The 24798-nt window shown below is 38.5% G+C and overlaps 1 protein-coding gene across 2 annotated transcripts; it reads right to left on the bottom strand.

Moving 5' to 3' along the window:
* Positions 1 to 1768: 1768 nt before the first annotated feature.
* On the bottom strand, positions 1769 to 13133 carry LOC148015407 (serine carboxypeptidase-like 51). Of its 2 annotated transcripts, XM_087666031.1 has the most exons (15): positions 12999 to 13133; positions 12407 to 12654; positions 11506 to 11591; positions 11240 to 11347; positions 10711 to 10729; positions 10369 to 10590; positions 10110 to 10153; positions 9850 to 9917; positions 9645 to 9747; positions 7427 to 7629; positions 5105 to 5174; positions 4965 to 5015; positions 4451 to 4503; positions 3906 to 4038; positions 1769 to 1978 (listed from the first exon to the last, which is right to left on the bottom strand). In XM_087666031.1, exons 2-15 carry the CDS (start codon positions 12594 to 12596, stop codon positions 1913 to 1915), a joined length of 1416 nt encoding a protein of 471 aa, XP_087522157.1. In that variant the 5' UTR covers positions 12597 to 12654; positions 12999 to 13133; the 3' UTR covers positions 1769 to 1912. The 2 variants fall into 2 exon arrangements, with proteins under 2 accessions (XP_087522157.1, XP_087522158.1); XM_087666032.1 differs by lacking the exons at positions 12407 to 12654; positions 12999 to 13133 and adding an exon at positions 11675 to 11817.
* Between the last annotated feature and the right edge of the window lie 11665 nt (positions 13134 to 24798).

Genomic DNA, 24798 nt, shown 5'->3' with positions numbered 1-24798 from the left:
AACCCCCAATACTATTTCTTTAAGCTGCAATTGATCTCTTTGTTTCTCCAACTTTAAAATAATCTTTCTTTTGGTTACTAGTTTGTACTTAAATTGCTCTAATATTAGCCTCAAGAAAGCATTTTCCTTCTCTTTCTAACTTATGTACATTACTAATGGCATCCAAATGTTGTGTGTATCCTGAGAGACCATTATAGATACCTCCAACAAAGCCTACTAAGAATGTAATATCCTTGAATGGAGGTATGCAATTAATGAAATGATCTTTTGGAAATGATTCCTCTTTTCTTATGACCACACAATTCTTTGGATGTGAGAGACATGAGAGACAGTTTGTTTTTCTTCTATAGTGGCTCATACTCGCGCTCAAGCTCAACATGGAGGTGATATACTCCTATACGTCTTTGATGATGATTTGGGCACCGCCTTCTCCATTCGTGATGTTGATTCCACCCTAGCTATCTCCATTTGGATGAAAGAGACATGAGACAAGGATGTTTTTCTTAGATAGTGGCTCATGCTTGTGATCAAGCTCAACATGGAGGTGATATACCTCTCTCTTGTACCTCTTTGATAATGATCTTAGCACCTTCTTCTTTTGTAATGTTAATCTCACCCCAGCTATCTCCATTTGTGATATTGATTTGGGCCCTAGCATCCCTATTGGTTCCACCCCCTCCATCTCCATTTGTGATCTTGATTCGGCCCCACCCATTCTTATTGATTCCACCCCAACCATCTTGGTTTGTGATGTTGTTTCGGTCCCAACTAGCCTTGTTTGTGCTATTTGTGAAGTTGCTTTTGAAAAATGAGAGAGTATACATGGAACATTTCAAAATAGAATGTGACATGCACAACTTAAGGCTTCATGTAGTCTTTTGACTCATCTTTTGATAAAAAGAAACTATGCCATTAATCCCAATCAATCGAGATACGAGCCGCCAAATTTTGAGCATTGGGTACTTAACTCCAAGTATTGATCTCTAGACTCTTAATTTGGGCTAATTGACACCTTAAAAGCTACATGCGAGGTGGAATCTCTTACAAGGCCCAAACTTGAGTCCAAATCTCCCCTAACATCTTGTTTAAAATGGTGTTCTTTCTCTAGGAGGGCTCAATCGTAGCGTAGGTTTAGGTCATGTACTTTGGTCCACTTTCATTGTTAAGCTTCCAAGAGCTCCTAAAGTGGTTTTAGGTTTGCACAAGGGTTGTTCCATAATTTGGTTTTTAGAAATTCTAAAGTTTTCATCTAGTCCAATTTGTTTGTAGGTAGATGGTAAGTCATGCAACGAGTTGCTTTTGTTCATCTTGCCATCATATAAATTGGGATTGAGGATAGTTGCTCACTCTATTGGCAACTCATTTGTAGTCATCTTCCTTGTATGAGAAGGGCAAGTCAATGGTTGGAAGAATATGTATCTAGTCTCACTCATCATCTGGATAGGGGATATATTTTGTGAGCGGGCCATACACTTAGTCTAGAATGTGTTCTAGTTATCTAGAGTAGAAACAAGCAACCCACAAGTACATCATAGCACTCATGCATAATACAATTACCTTTCATTATCATTTAAAGGGTAACCTTGACCAATGAGAAAGTTAAGAATAACTGAACCATACTCAACATGACATGCATATGATTTGAGTGGTCCAAAATGAATGAATAATATATGATCCATAACTTTTTGGGCACATGTTACATAATCTAAATGCCACAAAGATCTTAGGCAATCTAAAGATTGTGCAAATGGAAAGGAGATCTTAGAGGTAATTTAAAGATAATTGATTGAGAATCAAAGCAAGAGCAAAGTATTTAGGCAAAAGTCAACTTAACCACATGGCAACATGTGTATATATTATTTTGTTCAAATTGAGACTCCATCATTGTTGCATGCAATTCAAATGATGTTGCTCATGATGAATTGCTTGTGATCATTCCTAGCATATCAAGCGCTATGCATGGATTATCAGTGGGCACCTGCAAAATCCACAAATAATCACTTTATAAAGTAGAAGAATTCATTGGCTTTTAGCACAATGCCTTGAAAGTTGACCTTTTTGAAGTCTTCTCATTGTGTACTTGTTCTAAATCTAAGCACTCTACCAAAAGTGTAAGGATAAGGTAGGTAATATGGACAATTGATATGTGACCTTAGATATGAAGGAAATGATGAGATTACATAATTCTAATGTTTGGTCACTTTCCAAACCTTCATGTCATAGTGTGTTGCTTACCACTCTTATTTGCAGGTCTTGCAACCTTATGCTTGAATTAACCTAATATTTCCTAGTTAAGAGCTAGTATCTAGGCACCATTGAAGATTATGATTACAAAACTTTAAGAGATACACATGATTAAAGGGATGAAAAAAGAAGGAATATACTTCAATCTTTTCCTTTTGAACAAGGCATGTTGACTTAGTTCCCTCATTTGCATGTCTCATTCCTTTTTTGACTTGGGTTTGTTTCACCTCTAATGCCTCTCCACATATCATGGTCCCCTAATCTAAGCAATCTTTAAGGTGAATCATCCCAACCCCTATGAACCCCCTTGGTGGGAGCAAAGCTAATGCTCCTAGCTATGCTACTAGGTAACAACTAACAACTCTTCAACCTCTTAATCGATGAAATCACCTTTCATGACCAAACATACCCAATTGAAAAAATGATTGACCAACATGCAAAAAAGGCACATCCAATTTCTTCATTACCTAATAGAGCTTCCATTGATTACTACTACAAATGAAAAAAATGCTCTAAATGGAATTGAAAACAAAGAGCTAAATGTTGATACAAAATATTTAGAGATTCTAAATTTGGTTATATAGCTTCCTAATCATCCAACAATTCATAAATTCCTCATTTTGCAAAAGAAATTCTAGAAATAAAATTTTTTAAAAACAAAGTTGGAAACAAGAGATTAGAAAGAAAGTTTGATCTATTTGCATAGCTACTTCTTTTGCTTTTATAAATTTTGAATGAAAAACATGGTAGAAATTCCCTTATTCCATGTAAATGAATAATATAGCCTTGATCTTGGGGTGTAGACTAATAGAGAACTTGAAATTTAAATTATGACATTAATAACTAGACAAGAGTTGTTCCTTTTGGTGGTTTGGTGGGGGAAAACTTAATGGTTTTTTGAGAAAATTAGAAACTAGTCTAGGTCACATAGATCGATTTCCAGTTTTCTCAAAACACAATAGTTTTTTGGAGAAACCACTGCCTCTTTAGGGAATGGGGCAAAAGCAAAAGGTAGTTCTTCACAATTAAGTGAAATTAAGTGAAGAGGGGGGGACCCCATGTTTTTAAAAGACTTGTGAAAGGGGTTTACCCCTCCCCTTGTATGCACATTTGCAAACACAAAACTAGAAACCTCCTAGAAAACAGATTGGATTATGAAATCTTCATGAGAAGAGTTGTGGACTCTTAACAACCCTAGTGTCCCTAATATGAGCAAAACAACAGTAATAGCGATAAGAGAAGAAGTAAAATAATAATACATACATACAAGCTCTAAACCCTAGTGTCCCTAATATGAGCAAAACAAGCTCTAAACCCTAGTAGAAAATAGATTGGATTATGAAATCTTCATGAGAAGAGTTGTGGACTCTTAACAACCCTAGTGTCCCTAATATGAGCAAAACAACAGTAATAGCTAGCGATACAAGAAGAAGTAAAATAATAATACATACATACAAGCTCTAAACCATGGACCATAAGATAATAGCACATGAAAAGTGAGAGTATGAGATATAGGAGATTAAGGTATGAACTATCACAAGAAAAACAATTATTGATGATTGTATTAATATTAATATTATAACATTATGGTAATTCAAAATAAATAAATGAAATGATGAGAGAGAGAGAGAGGGCGGGGGGCGGAGGGGGGGCTCTATTACCATGTGGCCAGCCCTGAGGATCCAGTAGAAGCTCAGATTGTCGTACGATTTGACGTAGGCAGCCGTACTCACGACTCCAGTGCAGAACAAGGCCGTTCGATTGGCATCATGAAAGTACGACAAGCCTGGCCACCTGCCATTATAGTTGATCGTATCATAACATTAATTAATCATTAATATTTAATTATACCATTACTTAATCATAAGTATTTTTTATTATTAATTTAACCTTGCTTTCATCTGTTATTTAATTTTCCCCAACAATGATGGCTGCGTCTGTTCTCTCATCATGTTCTTAATAATGAGTCTTATTTACTTAATATTTTAAAACCCACAATTAATATACTTCTTAATTGTGTTTTTCATTACATTTTTTTAAATCACAAATTTTTTTTTTCCAGATTGTTTTCATTTGATTGCATTTTGGGTTATCTAAATGCACATTTTCTCCTTCCCTGATTTTCTTTTCTATTTTGAAAAACCATATATATATATATATATATATTGTTGCTATGCAGTCACAGTAGGATAAATGAAGCTCTTACTCCAACTTGCTCATCCAGGCTTCTGTTCCCTTGGTTGCACATATCAAATCCAACTGCATTGAACAAGAGATTAAACACAGTTACAGCACCTCTGCAAATTGTAATGTGAGTAGAGCTTGTTTGCATTCATGTGAGTGACTATGGAACAGTGGCAGGGATGATTGATGCACAGAAAAGCTTCCATAATGCTAGATTTCCTCAAAGATATTGACATCAATTTTTCTGCTGTTTTGCACAACTTGAATGTTTGTCCATGCTCAGTTTGGATGCAATTTAATTCAGCCTCGAAAGCGAGGATGTGTGTGTGCCATGAGAGAGATGATATCTTATAACTTCAACATATTATTGGTTGTAGTAGCTTTTGCTTTGCCCAATCCTGTGAGGCATTTGATTAAGAAGCAAGGAATGTAGCTGAATATCCAATGACCTACTTGGCCGGCCAGACCGACAACGATGTAGGAGAACCTCAGATCAGCATTGAAAAATTTAAGAGCACTACTGTGTTAGAAATTACCTGACCGCTGTAGATTGTCAAGTTAATTCCTGTAGATAGCAACTCATCTACCTGCAGAACGACATTGATAAGCACAATACAGTCTATACATACTAGAAAACTCTATCATCATTGAACCCATATATACAACTGAAGTTTACCTTTGGGATCACATCTTTCATGAATTCATTGATGAGTGCATAGACGACAGATGCAGAAATTTCTTCCCAACTGCATACAAAAACTCCATTATGTGAGAGTCTTGTAGCTATGATTTAGGCATTGAGAATGAAGGAACACCCAGCAATAGGCTTCTCCAATGCCATAGCCAGAAGCACAAGGCTCTACATTTTATTATTACTAGCAATTTTCTTTTCTTTGAAGAAAGTCTGCATTTCATGCAGCACATGCAAAACAAGCAGACAAAAAAAAGAAAAAGAAAAAAAAACTGCTGTGTTGTCATATGCATAAGAGCCAGAACTTAGAATCCCCATCTAAGTGTAGATTGTACGGCTAAGTAAACAAGAAAGCCTAGTGTATGGCATGGTATTAGGTAGTAAACATGGACATTACCCTTCAGATATTCATATGCTTGGAATAAGGGATTTGTTAAGGCCCCTTTGCCATATTTCAGAGTAGGAGAATAATTTGTGCCCTTGGATTCTCTTTCTTTCAAGTGTGTTCTGATTCTCAGCTCGAGAGTTGCATCCATCAGTTACATGATCATTGATGCCAATGCTCATGTCTCGTCCCTTCCGTCAGCTGTGGTGATCATAGTCTGCTTGGAGTGCAGTGATTATAATCTCAACATAGTTCTCCCAGCACTGCATTGTAGTCTTCTGCCACTTCATAGCTAGGCGCCCCTAATCTCTCATAACTTCATATTCTGGTGGTCAGTTCTCCATTTCCATCCTTCCATTCCTCTCTTATACCACTTCAGAAGTTCCTTTTTCTTGTTTTATGGATTCTCCAACATACAAAAAACCGTAACTATGATGGGAGTTTTTGACCTAGGAACATAACTTCTTGAGATGCATGATATGTCTGAAGTTCTCCAATGGCAGCTCAACCAGCATCTACATCAACCTTTCCAGTAAACTTCTGTACCTCTTCATCATCAAAGGCAATACCTTATAGCAGGGACAGAGATTAGACCCCTTTTGAGGGTTACAGGGATGTAAGCTCTTTACATGTCAACCCCTCTAAGGAGTATGGACACTCCAAGGCCCATCATTTGTCAACACTCATGATTCCATGATATTGGCTTCCTTAGCAAAAGGGTATGCTTCATCCTCAGAAGGTAACAACCTAGAGGTCATCTTTCAAGTCGGCCTTATGAGATTGTCTTACATAGGCCTTGGCAGCAACATTGCAGCAGATAGAGTGGTTTATGAGGATTTAAAGGCATCTACATTCCTTGCATGTCAACCCTACATAAGGGTATGGGCACCCTTGAAGGCAAACCCTCAAAAGTAAGGAATTCAGCCAAAGGGGCTTGATTTATCCTCATAGGGACGCAACCTAGCTTTTCAGTATGATTTACAGTTGCATGATCAGTTGATAGCTCATCAGCTCAGATTGCAGATACCCAGAGGGAACAGTTCTGTTATGAACAGATACATAGGGGTAAGTCATCAGATGTTTCAGAATAGTGCAGTTCTAGACCATATACTAGCAACTCAGAACAGGTCAGTCTCAGTTTCTAGTGACAAGTTCACTTTAGATTGACTTCACTGATGGTTCAGCTGATCTTTAGGCTCTTGGCAAGACAGTTCCCAACTAATACTTTGCCAGAGACACTCTAGCATACTACATTTTGAAGATTCCAAATCCTCCTACTATTAACTATTACCTGCTAGACTTGATTATGCGCTGTTAACAAATTTCCTCATCTCTCTATCACTTCTCAATGGCTTTTTTGGGCCACTCTCTGCAATAGTGGTATCAGAGCTTTAGATTGTTTCTCATTGATTCAGTGAGGATCACCTGCATCACCACTGTCTTCTTGTCTGCTTCACCTTGTGCTGAGAAAAAGGGAGATTTCCATTTTTAATTCTTGATCTTATCTCATGATTTATGTTCCTAATATCTTGAACTTGTAGTGCAGCTGACCACAGCTGTACAATTTTTGTGGGGCAGATTTCAACCAGCATAAACCCGCCACAACTGTTCTATACATGGCAGCTCACGGGAAGCAAAACATATAAAGCTGCCAATGCTGACCCCTTCCTGCCAACAGCCATGTGATGATCATGGACTGACCCAGTGTAGCAATTAGTGTAGACATTGTTATCACCCTGGACTGTCACCATGCCATGTATCTTTTTTTATCTTTGAACAACCAGGCGAGCTTGTTACTTTCTACTCACTAGTGATGGCCATTTAATGCACCACTCAGTTTCAGTTCCTTATTTTTTGTTCAAGTTAATGCACCGCTCAGTTTCACTTGAGACGAGAGAGAGAGAGAGAGAGAGAGAGCTTACGTTACATTCTCTGGGATGATCTGTAGCTTCTCTCTAATTGGACCATTCATAAGAGCAGTGATATTGACTGTGCTGTTTGCCTTCAATGCCTTCACTTTCCTAAAGTAATCACCATATCTTTGGAAGGAATTCTTTCTGTTCATCATTAGGGATGAGCTTGATGTTTCCTCTTCTGTTTCATCGATAAGCAAATTGTAGAAATCCTGCAAGTTTTCATAAATTCTTTAAATGGGTAAATTGTGATACACTTCCTAGGGTGGAATTCCAGTACAACTATTAAAAAAATCTGACTAGAGTTAAGTCAAACATTGCCAGGTTGCTTATGTATGCATGCTATTGTACCGACAGTGTATAAGCTCCAAATTATATTTGTCTGCACTCAAACCGATGTCTTAATATGTGATCTGAATAAGAAAACATTCAACTAACTTGTTTACATTTTCTAGATTCAGTTTGTCTTAAGCCTGTGGCTCCCTTGCAGCCACTGCATATAAGTTCTCAGGGACCTCAGTTCACTCCTAATGCACTAAGGGGATGCTTCCAACTCTTCCCTCTTCTTGCATCTTGTTGCCCATGTAGCGGGTTCTGTTGCTGTCCACGCACTCAATGGCATTTGGTCATGGTTGCATGGTCATATGACAGTTGATTCCCTAAAATGTGGAGGCAGTATGAAATGGGATGTAGAAAATTTTCCTCATGAGTAGCTGTCCATTGGCCATGTGCTTTAGTTTTCCACAGCATTCCGAGCACAGGCTCAGCAAGCATAAATGCACTTAGTTGCTTTTTCCTGAAGCAGAACACTGTCAATGTAGCTTTCCTGGTCCATACATTTTTATACATGTTAAGTATATTGAGGCTCCCTCTCATCTTCGAAGAGAAAATATCCTTTCTATGGCCATCCTAAACCTTTCCTGCGCTCATGATTTGCTCAGAATATGCCAAGTGCCTATAAAGAAATGCATTGGTTTCAGGTCCTATCACATTAGAGCATTGGTAGCACACTGGCCATCAATATGGACTGAACCATTGTTAGAGAGCTGTCGGAAATCAGTCTTGGAGCATTCCAAGATTTGGAATTCCCTTATATTGTGATCTACATAGCCCATAAGGACTGTGTCAATGTTCTGTTCTCTAACAGTAGGAATCTAGATTTCCTGCTACCATGCCAAATAGTTCAAGAGCTGATTTTATTTCGAACATCATGTTTATCAAAATTTTAAGACAAAAAGAAAGAAACATCCAAAAGCCTGCACTACAAACCAAGGACTATTGGGCCATATAAAACCATTCAAGCGGCCATCTTCTGTTATGGCACTCATTTATTTCAGTGTAAGAGAGCACTTAATGGCCATTTTTGTTCTACTGATGGCATTGTTTTGAAAGCTGATCTCTCATACCCATCTTGAACCCATCATTGGACTTAACTCATGCAACAAAATCCAAAGTTCTAGCTCTATCCATCCAAGAATACATCCTGCTTAGTCTGTTTTGTACCCTGAAAGGCTGATATCGTAGCAGGTTAAAGTTTGGGCTCATTACAAGTTTGCAGAGTCAAGACTTGCTGGGTGCATCAGTGTGCTCAGCTCTTAGCCCACTCAAATAGTTGGCCCTTTTCCTTGGTAAGGAGCAGGATAGGATAGGATCCCGGTTCAATCAAGTTCCACTCTTCTTTCAGCCTGTAAGCAATCCTATCAGCCAGTGTGGCTCTTGCCTTGCTCTCTCAGCTAAGATTGGTAGGGAGGCACCCCACTTGTGGGAGTTTGGGCATGTGTCTCTACCTCTGTAACAAATGTTATCTGTCTATTCCATTCACTTTTCATGCTCACTATAGTGACTGACTAGTGGGGGCAGCAGTGTTAGGGGTGAGTATTGGCTTCAGAGGCACTGCTACTGGCAGGAGAGTCGAGTGAACTGTTTGAGGGTGTACAACCCAATTGGAAGTAAATGTAAAAAATGTAGAACACCATAACTTGAGGCTTAAATATGTGACAGGAAAGTGACATCTAGAGTAACCTCGCTCATGTCAATGGCTGCAAGGAGCTTTCATCAGTATTTATCACCACAATGGTGGTCTCTGGCAATTACAAATGTAAAGAATTTTAGCTTGTTCCTTTGCCTTTGCAAGGTCTTTAACATAGATTCTGACAAGACAACATGAACAATCCTTAAATAGATTTAGGCAATCTTGGACAAAGCTTAACGCAATCAGGCCACTTACTGCATTACTGTACTCCAACACAAGTGACTCCATAGTGTACCATTCCACATATGCCTGATAATACGAGCCATTGGTTATTGTAGCTTGCACAACTTTTGCTTGGCTGAAAAGAAGCATCATGAGTAACATTAATAATGCTTCATAACTGTGCATTTCAAAATAGGAATGATCCTGGAAGAGAGACGAGAAACACTCAATGACATACTTATTGAGGAGCTTCTCTTCTCTCTCATCTACTCTTGAAAATGTTCTTAAGACTGGCCCCCATGACAGCTGCAAAGCAATAGTTTGAGTTATATTTTGGAAAGAATCAGTTCAAGCAGTTGGTGCATTGAATTTTTTGTAGTTAAGTTGCACATGCCATTCTAGTAATAAATTCTTAAGCTCTAAAGACTTAGCACTAGATCTGTGGCTTTTCACCGAGCGTAAATTGCACTAACTCTAGGTTTTAATGAGCATGCTTACCACAAAATCCTCTGGGGAGATCCAAGTGTTACCCAAAGCAACCCCTGTATATGCCATGTAAACAACAAGTAATTATCAGTTTGCAAAAGGGCCATTGCAGAGACTTTTGAATGCCTAGTGTCCTGCTAGTGAGGCTCATTTGGACGGCACATGTGGCTTGGAATTCTTACTTTATATGTTCTTCTTCTCCTTTAATACAACAGACTTCTTTTTCTTTTTGAAGTATTAACATGACTTATCAAGACAGAAACAAACTCACCTCCCAGCTGCACATCAATTTCCCCATTATCTATGGCTTGCTTTAATGCCAAGCCAAGAAGGGTTGCATGCTTTCCTCCATAGCTTTCAGCAACTATAAAAAGACGGTCTTGAAGTAGGTTTGCATGGTTGTCATAAAAGGTTTTGAGAAAGCTGACCAGGTCTATGGCGACATCCTCGTCAGTTGTAGCCAGCAAAGATGAATTATCAACATAACTGAATCCTGGCATATGCAGGGTGAGATCCATTGTACATCAGGATAAGCGTATGAAGGTGACTCAATTTCATATGCAGATATTTGTGCAATGTGAAATGCATCAGGGGTGCAAGTTCTGCATCTCACCTGTACCGACAGGGCTATCCTGTTGTCCATACAACAGCAGCCAAGATAAATGTCAGACATGTAATGGTGTCGTAGTCTGCATACCAACTCAGACTACAGCTGTTTGGTTGGCTTAATAAGCATAAAGGAATGGTGAATTGCATTTTTAGTCACAGTTTGTGAAATTGAACATGTACATCCCGAGGGCAAGAATGTGTTGAGGAGCATACACAAGAAGCTTCCGACATTTTCCCATGTGGGAAAAGGGGCTGCTTTCCCTTGTTTTTCCCTTTAGTGTTCAACATCATGAGCTTCTTCTCGGGAGGCACCACATACCTAGCTACGTGCAGTTGGGAGCAGCAGGCTGCCAGCCCCTACCTCAGGCCGACAGGTCCCTACCCCCAACCACACCTACCTAAGTACGCAGTCCCTCCCTCACAGAAACTCATGTTGTCGTAATTCACAATGTGGAAATTATAGTGGGAATTTGTCAAAAACTTCTTGTGAGATTGTATTTTGACATCAGAAATGGAGACAAGGGGTTACTTACCACAAACAGAAGGTCTGCCTTGTGTAGCCATGTAAACTCCCGCGGAGTCAGCTCATCTGTCAGGGGACCAATCTCTTGAAAGTTTCCAAAGCCCACACCAGAAGCACCCTGATGCAACAGTGATTCGGTTTGAAATCTAATAAAGAACTGCCTAGGCAATCTAGTTTGGCAGTCCACTGAGAATTGTTGCAGGACCATGCTATTAGTATCTTAGTTGATCAGGATAAAATAATAAACCATGCAACCAGCATGAAGAAACTACTTACTGGTCCACCTTGGAGCCACAGCACCAATGGCCACTCAGTGGTGGTTCGGAGGGAGCTATAATAAAGCCACCAGAACATGTGAGCTCCTGCAAACAGTCGAGTCAATACAGTCGGACTTCATTCATGATGCTGGAATATTCTTATATGAATCAGGATCTATGAAACTAACCATGAATCACAATGACTCAAGATTGCTTTACTGAAGAAGGGGAACAAGTGCTAACTTGTCTATAGACCACCAACCAATGCAACCATGATCATAATTACTCAATATGGCTGTAGCTCAGTTGGTAGGTTGAATGCATGATGATCAGTAGTTCCTGAGTTCAATTCCTACACCTGCACAGTCATCTAGTAATGGGAATAAAAAACCAAATTGAATCTAGGTCCGTGGGTTGATCAAGCAAGTAGTTACCATGACAATAAGTTTAAACACTCAATTACAAGCATGTGTGTGTGTGTGTGTGTGTGTGTGTGTGAGAGAGAGAGAGAGAGAGAGAGAGAGAGAGAGAGAGAGAGACTTTAAACTTCTATCACACATAAGCCCATGGATACTACAATAGAAGTATCCAATTTGAATTGAAACCTAATGTGAATGCACAGGTATTCCTTAATAAAGCATGATATGATTACAACCATAATATGAATACACATGTAATCCTTAGTAGTGATATAAGTTACTGGGATGAACAATGGAGCTTAATCACCAACCAAAAGAACACCATCTTATAAACCAATATTTTCCTTGAAAGAGAGAACTATAACTTCAGTAGCTGTCAGTAGCAGATGACCCACATTACATACTTTAGCATTTCATGGTAGGCTACAGATTAAGGAGATTGCGGATGTGTCTGCTGCATTAATATGCTTGATTGACATGACTGTAATAGCTGTTAATTACCTGGTCTAACGTCAATGTATCCCCATTCCTCGGTTCCATCATCAGTCCCAGAGGAAATGCCAGCTGAGCCCCCAGAGGAAATGCCAGCTGAGCCCCCAGCTGCAGCAATGCTGCAGCTGCATGATAGAATCATAAGGACCGAGACAAAGGCAAGAGGAATGCTGTTGAAGAAGACATGGCTGCTATACATGGTGTCCAGATAAGCCTTGCAATTAGCTGCTTCACAGGCTCCTGTGGGTTATAGTGGTCTGCATAAGACAGAGGAGCGAGTCATGATGCACTTATATAGTGCTTTTTACAGTAGATATGATGGATGCTCTCGAGTTATCTTAGCACCACGTGTGTTCATACAAGCATACACCTAATTGATATGATATTGATTCCATGATTGAAAGCAGCTGCTCAATTCAGGGCCTCAGACTAAGTAATCAAAGGGCTAATCTAAGCCCAGCAATTAACTATGCGATGGATTAATATATCTACTTAATGATAATTGGGCCCTTTAAATACTTTCAATACACATAGGTGATCTTTTTAAAGAACTCTATCAATCAGAATGCAGTTAAGCTAAGCTCATTAATTAGGTGGGTACCAGGGAGTAGCTTCAGACTTCACTATCAAAGGGTTAACCAGCTGATTGTAGATCAGCTTAATTGATTGATTACTGCATCGTACGAATCACGCATTGATTAATCTTGTTCCAGGAAATCATCCTAATTCCTAATCCCGAACTATTAATGCTGCACGATTAAGCCCAGGGGACCAGTGCTGGCAAACGATGACGGGATGGTTGGTTTTGGATATAATTGAAGCTGAAAAGGCTGATTGCAAAGGTACGTATTGTCAGAATGCAAGGCATGCATTTCTCTCTCTTTCATGATCATCTTTTTCTGGTTACACGCCATCTTTTTCTCGCACCTGTACCTGCATCTGTCAAGCCCATCGTTGTTTTAACCTTTTTGATTTAATAAAATAATAATGTGCAGTACTATATATATATAATGATATAATTTGTACTGACAGATATTTGGGCAAACTTAAGAGGGGGGGGGGGGGGGGGGGGGCGGCGGCCGGCCCAAGACTATTTGGCACGGGTATTCAATGAAGGGGAGAGTTGGGATCCATGGTTGAAAAGGCACCACGCATCTCGAAGAGATCTGGGATGTGCAAAGGACGTCTATGCACTTTATCCGCGCGGCCAAAGTAAACTAGGCCAGAAAATCGGGTGTTCCTTTTCGTTTCGTTTTTCGAGATAGATCGTGGAATGGGTTATATTACGGGCTATTGATGCAATTTGGCTTTATTTAGCCTACTAGTCTACTGGTTTGATAGGTGCTACACTTTTAGATTGCTTACATCGAAGGTTGGGAGCCACACACTTGGGAAGTGCTGAAAGCTACTATAGAAGCAAACAAGACTAGCATAGAAGACTTCTGTCACGAAACAGCCAGGTTTGGAATGCAACACTCCACTCCCATAAACAGTGATAGTTCACCTTTTGTTAAGCTATGATATCATGATGGAAACAAGGATGCAAAGACCTCATAGCAAGAGCACAACATAAAGGAAATTTGTCCTAGTTTAGGACTTTTAGTAAACTAGGACCTGACTTCTTTAAGGACTAAAAGTGTAGCACCTATCAAACCAATAGACTAGTAGGCTAAATAAAGCCAAATTGCATCAATAGCCCTTAATATAACCCACTCCACGATCCATCTTGAGAAACGAAAAGGAACACCCAATTTTCTGGCCTAGTTTACTTTGGCCGCGCCGATAAAATGCACAGACGTCCGTTTCAACATCCTAGATCTCTTCGAGACGCGTGGTGCTTTTTCAACCGTGGATCCCAACTCTCCCCTTCATTGAATACCCGTGCGAGATAGTCTTGAGGATTGAAGAATACTTTACTGCTTGTTTCTTCTGTATTATGCAAATGTAAAGCCCATTTTTTGGAATTGATTTTCTTTTTTCAATTAGATATAGCCTGATTTAACACCAATTTTTTAATACTGCTGTTGATAACCAGTTTGATTTGATAACAAATTCAGTGTCATGGATATGTATTTTCTGTAATAAAAGGAGCAAATTTTTTTACTGTTGATAACCAGTCTAGTAAAGATACACCAAGATTTTTACTGCTGTTGGCAAGACTGTACAGCAATTTCCTCTGCAGTTAGGAATCTATGCAGGCTATGAGGAAAAGTTTCTCAATCTGTCATTTATTGCAAAGGATGCATACTTACAAGAAACCCACTGACAGATGTTCTGAATCTGTTATTTATGGCAAACAGTTCATACTTAAGAGAACCCACTAGTATTATGAAGGAGCTTATATCAGAACTGAATACATACTTAGGGAAGAGCTTAAGTCAGTAATGTTAGTGAATTGTTTGCCACTCAGGTGGGCAGATATATTGTACAGATTAAGCCTTCATGGTGGATGGAAGGTTCATGTTCATATCTGCATTATGCTGCATGTTGCGGTCTCTCATGTGGATAAATATCCCTTACATGAAGATTATATGATATGTCACAGATTTGCATCCTTTCGGGGGCAACCGAACAAGAAGTTGGGAAGCAATTTCTCAATTAGGAAACACTGGCGGCTATTTTTAATGGATTGGCAAGAAAAACCAGCCAGTTTTCTGTGTCTATTTGTGGCAAGTTAAGAAGCAATTTCTCAATTAGGAAACTCTGGCGGCTATTTTTAATGGATTGGCAAGAAAAACCAGCCAGTTTTCTGTGTCTATTTTTGGCAAGTAGAACGTGCAGTCCCCACGATGAGGTTCACGAGGCTCTCGTGTACGTCTCTATCAAGGGGCTGTCGATTTCCCTGCCAATTATTTTCCCCAATTGGGATAACCACCCACCCAATTCAATTGTGCCACAAACATGCTCCACACCCATCTTATCTTTCCCAATTGGGATAAACCACCTATCCAATGGAATTGTGCCAAATCATGCCATACCCATATCATCAATGATCAAACGGTGGATCACCACCATGGATCATACTCTCATGCTACCAAAATATGTGAGAAGGTAAGGTCTCATCCATACAAAAGCTGGGTACTTTTGCTGTTGATAGAGACAGGCCTCATCTACATACTTCTCAACAATTTGCATTCTCAATAAATATTGAATGCATTGCAACAAAAGAATTATGATTGTAGGCCCAAAAAATCTCTAAAAAGTTGTGCGGGATTTGTAGAGACAAAGGGAAGAAAACTTGACATCTGTTTCTCTAGTAAAAGACACCCAAGTACTTGAGGAGTTCTCTCAAGTAAATATTCTCCCATAGTGGGCTTCACCTTAAGATCTCCGGGTGTTGCCACCTAGTTCTTTTGAGATGACAATAATGTGCCTTAAATGTAAGTGACCTACTTGTCTTATCATCACAACAATTGGCATTGAGTTTGGAGTTTGTCAGGAGTTTTAATGATACATTTTTCATGTTGACACACAAACACATGTGTGGCTTGCTAGGTTTTTGCATTTTTGTTAGCATATTGCCCTCTTGTGTTTCACACATAAAAACATCCATATCTTAGTATATTTTGACCTCTAACAATCATTGTTAAAGTGAGGGGTTTCATGGTTGTTTATATGCCAAATAACAGTGCTTTTTAACTTATTTCTTAATTGATTTTGAAAAAAATTCCTTTACATTTAAAAAAATATACTATTTAATTTTTGTAAAGTATCATCAAATGCTGGCTTCACATGCATTTTCAAATATACTAAAGTAAGACTTGAGCCACTTATGTTGCTTGAATGTGACTTTTGTGGCCAATTATGAGGCTAGGATTGAAGATATGCTATGGATAGAGTTGTCCAACAAAAACATCCAATTGCTTGGTTTGAGGCATTTTTCATTCAACCTATTAGGTTGTTTGGGGAAAAAAAGACCTTTTAATTCTTCCCAAAATGCAAAGCATCAAACAACCTACACATCAAATTTTGGACCCTATAATGGTGTCATTGTTCATCTTATTTCATGTAAAGAAATTTTAAACAAGCGTTCTATTCTGCATGAGAAAATATTACACATTAAAAATTCTTCAAATAGATATAATTGTGACAAATTTTAGGGAATCTTAAATAAATAATCCCTTAGAACACTATCATATGTAATGTGGCTAAGCTTGAGGCTTAGGAGAGGGAATATTTCTAGCCTATAGAAGTCTTTTGGTCAACCTCCATAAGCACAAAAAACATAAAAGAATCATAATCTCATACTAGAGTATTGGAGTGTTAGAAATGCAATCAAACCACTTAAATCCCAATTTCTAAAATTGCCTTGATGGCCATGGTTTTTGCTAGAGAGAGAGGCGTAAGGAGAGAAGAGGAAGTATGACACGAATAAGTCATGGTTAGAGGGCTACACATGTGGCACAATCACATTAAGTGCTACCCTACCATGTGGCACAAGTAGCCCATGCAACATCTTGCATGGAACTTAACCTTCAAGCTCCTATAGAAACCAAAGGAGAAGTAAGAGGATGATGAGGGGATGTCCAAAGGCAACATGAATCAAGAGATGGATACAAGCATAACCAAAAGTGGTCTTGGAGACTCGCTCAAGGCGAAGAGGGAGAAAAGAGAGATATCTTATATGCAATTGAAAGTGAGACTATGTTGTGGTTGCAAAAATGAGAATTAGGTAGGCCCTTGATCAACATCGAAGGAGATGCGAAGCTTAGTTTGGAAACCAACCTACTAGTCTCATTGATCTACTAGCAAGCTACATCAACAAGAATATGGAGAAGCTTGAGGGGCCCTCCAAAAAGGTCACACTTGATGTGAACAAGGTATGTGCAAATGTGTTGCACTTCAACTCTAAAGCAACTTTGGTTTTTTCATAGGACGGTGTAAAAGGCCATGGATGCTCCTAGGTGGTTTAATACAATTCTTAAGGGCAAGGCAAATATCAATCAAATCTACTACTGTAGCGAAGGCTTTTATGAAGCGGTATTTCATAATGGTGAAGTTGTGTAGAAAATACTAGCTCAAGGGGCATACTTTCTAGGGATTAGATCTCATAAATGACATGCCATGGCAACAACTAATGGAGTTGGGTTGTGATTGCATTAAGAAAGTTTGTCTAGCCTAGGTCAAAATACCGAACCTCCTTGCATGTTTATGCTATATATATCTAATATGCTACCCACAATTGCTAGAGACCATTGGAGAACAATACGCATTCCAATATTTGTGAGCCTCTTCAAAAATGGGGTCTATCTACTTTGGGATACTAGAGAAGAAAAGCATAAGTGTCTTGTGTTGGATGTACCTCATATTGGAGAACTCAAGTTTAGAATCACGTGGAGTAAGTTTGCATGTACATGCTTCAATTGTGGCCGATGAAGCCATTACCACAGGGAGTGCCTTGAAACAAAGGAAGAGTAGGAAGATAATGCTATGTAAGCTAATTATCCATCTTGGGTCGAAGGCTAAAGTTGGCAGGAAAATGGAAGGCCAAGCAAATAAGGATGAGAATGGGAAGGTTGATGATAATGGAAAACTATCAACAATCATCGGAAGAGAAAGCACACAGGGTCAAAGGAAAGGATGGAGCTCCCTAAGAGTACTTGGGTAAGATATCTACAAATCAAAAATAGTAGAAGCACCGCCTCAATTCCTAGGGTAGGAGAGGTAAGGAAAATGCATTTGCCAACATCGATAGAGTTCCTATTGATCTATTGGATCAAGAATAGCCAAGTATTGCTACCAAGATTTAGATGGCCATGGCCAATTGTAGTACCACAATATATGGAGCTATAAAAACATGGATCTAGAACATGGCTTGAGGCGGAAGCTATGGAGGTTGGAAGAGAAAGAGTGAGTTCATGAAGACACTATGACTGATTGTTACACAAGTGAATTAGGTTCCAAGATGGAAGCTTGGACTCATAAACACAATCTTGTGTATAGACTGACAATGACATAGAGACTTTACTAAAGGACAAAAGTACTATGACATTGCATTAGAAAAGAGAGCAAGTACAATACTTTATAGGAAATTGGATGGTAGGACTTCTCTTATTGTGCTTATGGGATTCTAGTCTTGAGCCCACACTGCTTCATACAAAGAGGCTAAGTAGGTGTGATTGTAAAAATCTCAACACCCCTCCTCAATCACAACCAGAAGTACAAAGTGTGTAGAGGCTTTAGTGAGAGCAACACTCGCAAAGTGTGGGCACATCATAAACATGGCAAAACACTAGAGGCTGTCTCGCAAAAAAGGCTAAGTGTGGGTACCACAAACATGGAGGACATCTAGAGGCTGTAACAGGGGCCTCACAAAGTGTATAGAGGCTGTAGTACAAGGCTACATGAGGAGTTTACAAGTTTATGTCTGAAGCATTAGGGCTAGGCAATACAAGGCTAAAAAAGTCTATCTGAATAGAAGGACTGATGAGGTTTGTCCTTCTCCTGGTGGTTTTCTTCTTCTTTTGCTCCATGTTCTTCTTCTTCTTTAATAGCAACTAGATAGGACTTTTGGGACCTCTTTCTGGTGTGGTAGAACTTCTCAGTGTGTCTAGTCCTTTTGCAAAAGTCATAGAAAAGCTGGTCCTTCTTGCCTTTGTACCTGCTGCCAACATCTAATGCTTGTTCATCTCTAGAGGTGGTTGGTTCTTCCTTATTTTTTAGCTTCTTTTCCTCCTCTAACAGTGATGCTTGGACATCAACAAGCTTAGGGTTTGGCATATTGATTAGAGTTGTTGACACGTTATTATATTCAGGAGGCAAACTTTTGAGTAGAACACCAATGCAAACATCTTCTTTCATTTAATGTTGATTCTTGCAAACTAGGTTAGAGGTCCTTTCATGTAATTTAGTTGTGTGGCAAGTGATGTGCTGGAATTCATTTCAAGCCTAAAAAATTCAATCAAGAGACCATACTTTGATGACTTAGACTGTGTACCAAACAAAGTGTCAAGTCTGTTCCATGTATCTTGTGAAGTATCACAGTTATCCACATGGTGGATATAGCTATCATCTAGCTCCAGTTTGATAATGGCCTGAGCCTTATCATCATTCTTTTGCCAAGTGACTGCCAAGTTTGCATCACGAGGCTTCTTTTCTTTGCCACTTGTGATGGCCCATAGACCCTTCTTCATTAGGATAAGCTTGATGCGAGTTTGCCAGGTATGAAACCCAACCCCTTTGAACTTGATGGTTGGTGAGCCTTTTCCCACGTTGGAGTTGCAAAGGTAGCAGCAAATCAACTCCAAGAATTCTCAATTTTTAGCCCAAAGGTTGATCTTGAGTGTGCATAAGTGTCAAGAGACACTAGATGAGTAATATCAAGAGATACTAGTTGTGACTAACTGAGTGTTGCTTGCCTTGTTAGTCTTGAGGTCTTCAAGAATTTTCAGAAATCTGCTCCAAATCTTCCGAATCCCCTCCTTGATTTGATGTTGGTCTGGTTTGATAGTGGACTTGAGTGACAAAGACTTAGTCCATGGTAGGAGAGAGAAAATGAAGAATAGGAAAAAACTTGAGTACTCTTGGCTATCATTAGGGGAGTTTTGAGGTCTCGAAAATGCCCTGTAAGAGATCCTAGAGAGAGAAAACAATTTAAAAAATAAAATCATTTTATAGAATTTTAAAAGGTTTATATTTTGGTAAGTTAAAATATCAAAATTCGTTAATAAGTCATTGTCGTGATATTCTCGTGGTCACATCAAACCTAGAAATCTAGGTCGCCATAAAGTTGGCAAGGTTGTCATAATGAAGATCTTACCTCTCCTCATTAAAGTGAAAAGTAATATTCAATTTGAATTTTGGTGGATACTCGATTGCCTCCCTCCATCGTTTCTCTCTTCTTTTTTTCTCCTCCTTAGTAGTCTCTTCTTTGTTTTCGTTCTTGCTTCTAATCATATCCTTAGCTATGGATCAATCACCCAATGATCTCTGTAACTCAGCTATGGATCAATCATCTAATGATCTATGTAGCTCTCATAAAAGACCTCTCTATCATCTTCATATTGAGTTAGATAGTGAGTATGAACCAATAAGAAAGAGAACAAAATCTATCACGATTATAGAGTCTATGAAACATATACTGAGGTTTGAAGGAAAGAAGAATATTGATCTTTGGTTAGATGGAAAGCTATATGCCAAAGATCCTAGCAGAAATAGCACTCCTCCTTTCTATAATAGCTCATCATTAATGAGGTTTATTGGTGATGGCTACAATGGATTTTTAGGTTATACACTTAATCTTGTTGCAGAAAAGGATATCCTTGGACTAGAGAATTATCTTTTGATGAAATACAATATAGAGTTGTTGCAGAAGCTAGAGGATTGTCAACAAAAAATTCATTCATTGGAAAAGCGTATCAAAGCTTATCAATGAAAGCAAACTTTATTAGGCCTTCGAAATCGACAAAGAGCTCTTAAAATTATTGAGAATCTCAAACAAGGAGGAGGAGGCTGTGGTAAAAGAATCCAAGAAGCAAGGTATAATTTTTTTCACTTGAAAAATCTTAAATATGGCTTTATTTAAACTACTTGCATTGATTTGTGATGCTAATTTTGCTTAGATCTCTTCTACAACCAAATGCAAGTGAAAGAGATTCTTTAAAAGCAGCTCAGTTTTATTATCATCTTCTTCCTTTAGTAAATTCAAAGGATATTTTGGAGAAGAAGAAATTTAAAAAGGCAAAGAAAAAATGCTTGGAGTCATTTGTAAAGGATCATTCTTTGGATTCTGAGTTAGTACAGAAGACACTGGATAGTATTGGTATCAGTCGAAATGCTTATATGCAACTTTTCCAGCTTTTACAATCAAATATGAAGCAAGGACAGGTACGCAATTGCATACTTCCGAATCCATTTGTGGTTAGGATTATCAGACAGAGAGTTAATAACAAAGTGATGGAGATTCTAGGTGAGCCTTTTCATATCAAGGCTAGCTTCAAGGGCAAGAAAAAGGAGGTTACATTCAATGAATTTAACAATATTTTCCTTGACTTGCCTACCCTAAAATGCTTAATGATCAAATTTTATGACTTGTCAGTAAGCAGAGGCACATGGAGTGGCTAGATTTGTGATTAAACTTGATGAAAGTGAGATTCTGAAATGTAAAAAATTGGAGAGAATCTCTATCACCTTGATGAATAGAGCACTTTCGTCAGGTCATTGCAATCACTCAACATCATTTAGTGTTCAATCTAAATATAACATATGGTGGCTAGGAGCATTTGAGGTAGATACTGAGAATTTTGATATACTATATTGGGTTTTTCATCAAACATCAATACCTAATGTTATTCAAAGGCAACAAGCAGGAGAAGAGCTATTTGTTGAAGGATTTGGGAACTACAGGATTGAGTGGCACATAGCTGGTGACCTAAAGACACTCAAATGTATGTATAATGTATCAAAGGGAGCTAACTCGAGATCTCCTGGCTTATACTGCATGTCACCAGCTGCAGAGTTAAACTCAAGCAATTGGAATAGAGCTCTCTCTAAGCACAATAAGGATCCACAGTTTAAACCAGTCTTGGACATTCCTTTAGCGAATGCCCATATTTGTACACTTCATGCACTTTGCAGGATAATTGAAAAGCTTGTTCATCTCTATATAGGATTTGCATGGAAGTTGAAGCCATTATCAACTAGAACAAATGCTATAATAAAGGTTGAAAAAGTTCTCTCTACAATTGGTTTGCATGGTGGCAATGTTGTTATTGAACCATATCTTCAAAAGTCTAAGGATGGTAATTGTGTCCCAAAAAAACCATCTATTGGTCAAGTGAAGGCTAGAAGGTTTCTAGGCTTTCATGGGAGACTTGGCAAGATAAACTCGAGAAATGGTGGCTCACTATTAAATTTAATCAGTGGAAATCCCTACATAATGCAGTTAAGGATCACACTGATAATGGACAAGCTCGAAATAGAAAAGCTAAAGTTTGGGAAACACTAGACAAAGTGTTTTTTATTGTGATAAGACTGAATGGAATGATGATGATCTCAAAGACTTTAAAAACCAATTGAACCTTTTCAAAAAGGCGATGACAGAAGCTTGGGGTGATCAACACTTTACTCACTATATGGTAAGAAGTTTGTATATGTTTGTTTCTTCATTGTCGAACTCATATAATGTTTTTTAATAACTTTCTTTATTTGTTGAATATGCAGCATATTCTATACAACCATGCTCCATACTTTATTAAACAATATGGATCTCTATCTATCTGGTCAACCCAAGGTATGGAAAAATCACATTATCAAGCAAGAACAAAATATTTCAGACACACAAGATATGGAGGTGGAAGTCACAAAGCTAACAGTTTATTAGAGGTCTTTCAATGGTTGTATCGACAAATTTGGCATAAATTCAAGCTTAAAGATACAACCACATCAAGCAATACATCATCTTTAGCAAGGACTATACAAATTGTTACCGAAAGAAGAAAAGATAGATATTTAAATTCTTGCGCAAAGCAAAGATTTACAGAATGGTTACAAACCAAACAAAGAGTTGAGAAAAGATGGGTTTCAAGAAACCCTTAATCTTTGGCATCTTCTAGTCTGATTGTGTTGCAGAAGAGTCCTTAGTTTCAGACACCTCAACAGGGCCTTCAGAGGAGTCCTTGGTTTCAGGTAGCTCGACACGACCTCTAGAGGAATCTTTTGTTTCATCCCACTCAATAAGACCTCTGTATTTCAAAAACTCTTGTTTCCGATAGCCTGGAAGAAGCTTCAAATTCTTACTATCTCCTATATAAGAGAGCAAATAGGAGCCAAGAACTCCAAAATATCCAGCTCTAGATCCACTGTATCAAGGCATGAAGCCAAAAACTCTTATGGCTTCTTCCTTCTCCACTAAAATGATCTTGTCCAAACCTCTGCTGAAAACTTGAGATCCAATTACCTTTGAGATAGCTCTCAGAGCCATCCTTGGTCGACTTGGAGAGCTTGACAATCTACTATGATATATTACAATTGTTTGATTGTTTAAGTTTCCAATATAATGGCCAAGGCTTTGATTTTTTCCAAGCTTCATTGGCCTAGAGCCCTTGGCCCTTCCAAGAAAGTTGTCCAGATCTTCAATCTCAATCTACAGAACAAACCACAACAGTACAAGATATAAGATATCTATAATGCATAATAAAGTCTAACATAAACTCAATGGGTAACTTTGAATTATATTTCATACCTTAGGGTGTTCGTCTTCTTCAAGAAGACTATCATCATAAAGATTTATTGAACTCTTGGGCTTCTCATCTGATGGAGACTTCAATCTCTCTTCATACCCTACATCATCAATATGAAGTTTCTTCTGGACCTGCAAGAACTCTTCTTCTGTAGGTAGCCCCCCCTTTTCGTATTCTATGATCTAATTAATACATGTATGTAAGGCTATGGAGCTATCTTGGAAATTCTCTCCCTCAACATCAAGACTTGCTAGTGGTTCTTGTTCATAACCTATAAAATTCATGTCATTTTTGCCTCAACCTGCAAGGATTGCTAAGCAATAATCTTCTCTAAGATCAAAAAGATGTTGAATATCATTTAGCAACACATATCTCTTCTTGTTGATAAGATAAGTGGGAAATGTTGGAACACATACAAGAGAACCTTCTTCATCAACCTGTGCGCTTGGCTCGATCTCCTTTTCTTCCACCATTGTGATATTGTCGCTCTTGAACAAACCTACATCAAAACCTTGGACAAGTTGATTCTCAACATCTTCTTGGAACATCTCCTCCTTCTCTTCGACCTCCTTATCCATACTTGCAATATCCTCTAGCTTTCCTTGTTGGCCTATATTTGGAGAAGAATTTTCCATGTACTGAAGATACACAATAAATCCAACGTCCTTGTGGATCAGAAGGCATTGGTCTTGATACCTGTGGAAAGGGCAACATGTTTCTTTATTTCTGAATTCCTCATCAATGAGGTTGAACCTGCCTAGCAAAGTTGACCTGGATGTACTGGTGGCTCCCATGACATCACTATAATGAACAAATCCATTGACTTCCAAACCTTGCACATGTCTATCATAAAAACATCTGTACTCCTTAAGTTTATCTTCAAGATCCTCCAATAACTCCTTCAAATCAAAAGGAACATTGAAAATTTCCCTGATATAGCCAAACTTGGAAGAATTTCCAGTGGTGTGTAAGAAATCAAAGAGCCTATCATCAGATGTCTCCATTAGCTCCTCCTCATCCGTTCCTTCCAGAGATAGCTTCCTCTTTGTCATCTTGACCAGGAAAAGATTTATTCTTGAAAACAAAGTAGAATGGCAACAATATCCAATAAAACAAGATGGAACCATGGAAAGAGGCCCCAAAATTGCATTTTTCAAGACAAAAAAATCAAAAAAGGAGAAATTTTTTTAGTTGACTGGTGAAACGCGAAAATTAAAGTGT

This window comes from Lygodium microphyllum, chromosome 24, assembly GCF_053477565.2.
Source record: "Lygodium microphyllum isolate KBCC chromosome 24, Lygodium_microphyllum_v1.1.10, whole genome shotgun sequence".
Lineage (NCBI taxonomy): Eukaryota > Viridiplantae > Streptophyta > Polypodiopsida > Schizaeales > Lygodiaceae > Lygodium > Lygodium microphyllum.
This window is presented reverse-complemented; position numbering and strand designations above follow the sequence as displayed.

What these genes read in the sequence shown, in the direction of transcription:
- LOC148015407 (XM_087666031.1), bottom strand. Translation starts at nt 12,596, where the DNA reads ATGTATAGCAGCCATGTCTTCTTCAACAGCATTCCTCTTGCCTTTGTC. An exon ending in TGTGGCTCCAAGGTGGACCA is followed by an intron (nt 11,348 to 11,505) that starts GTAAGTAGTTTC and finishes CTGTTGCATCAG; the next exon opens with GGTGCTTCTGGTGTGGGCTT. An exon ending in TCTCCCCAGAGGATTTTGTG is followed by an intron (nt 9,918 to 10,109) that starts GTAAGCATGCTC and finishes ATTGCTTTGCAG; the next exon opens with CTGTCATGGGGGCCAGTCTT.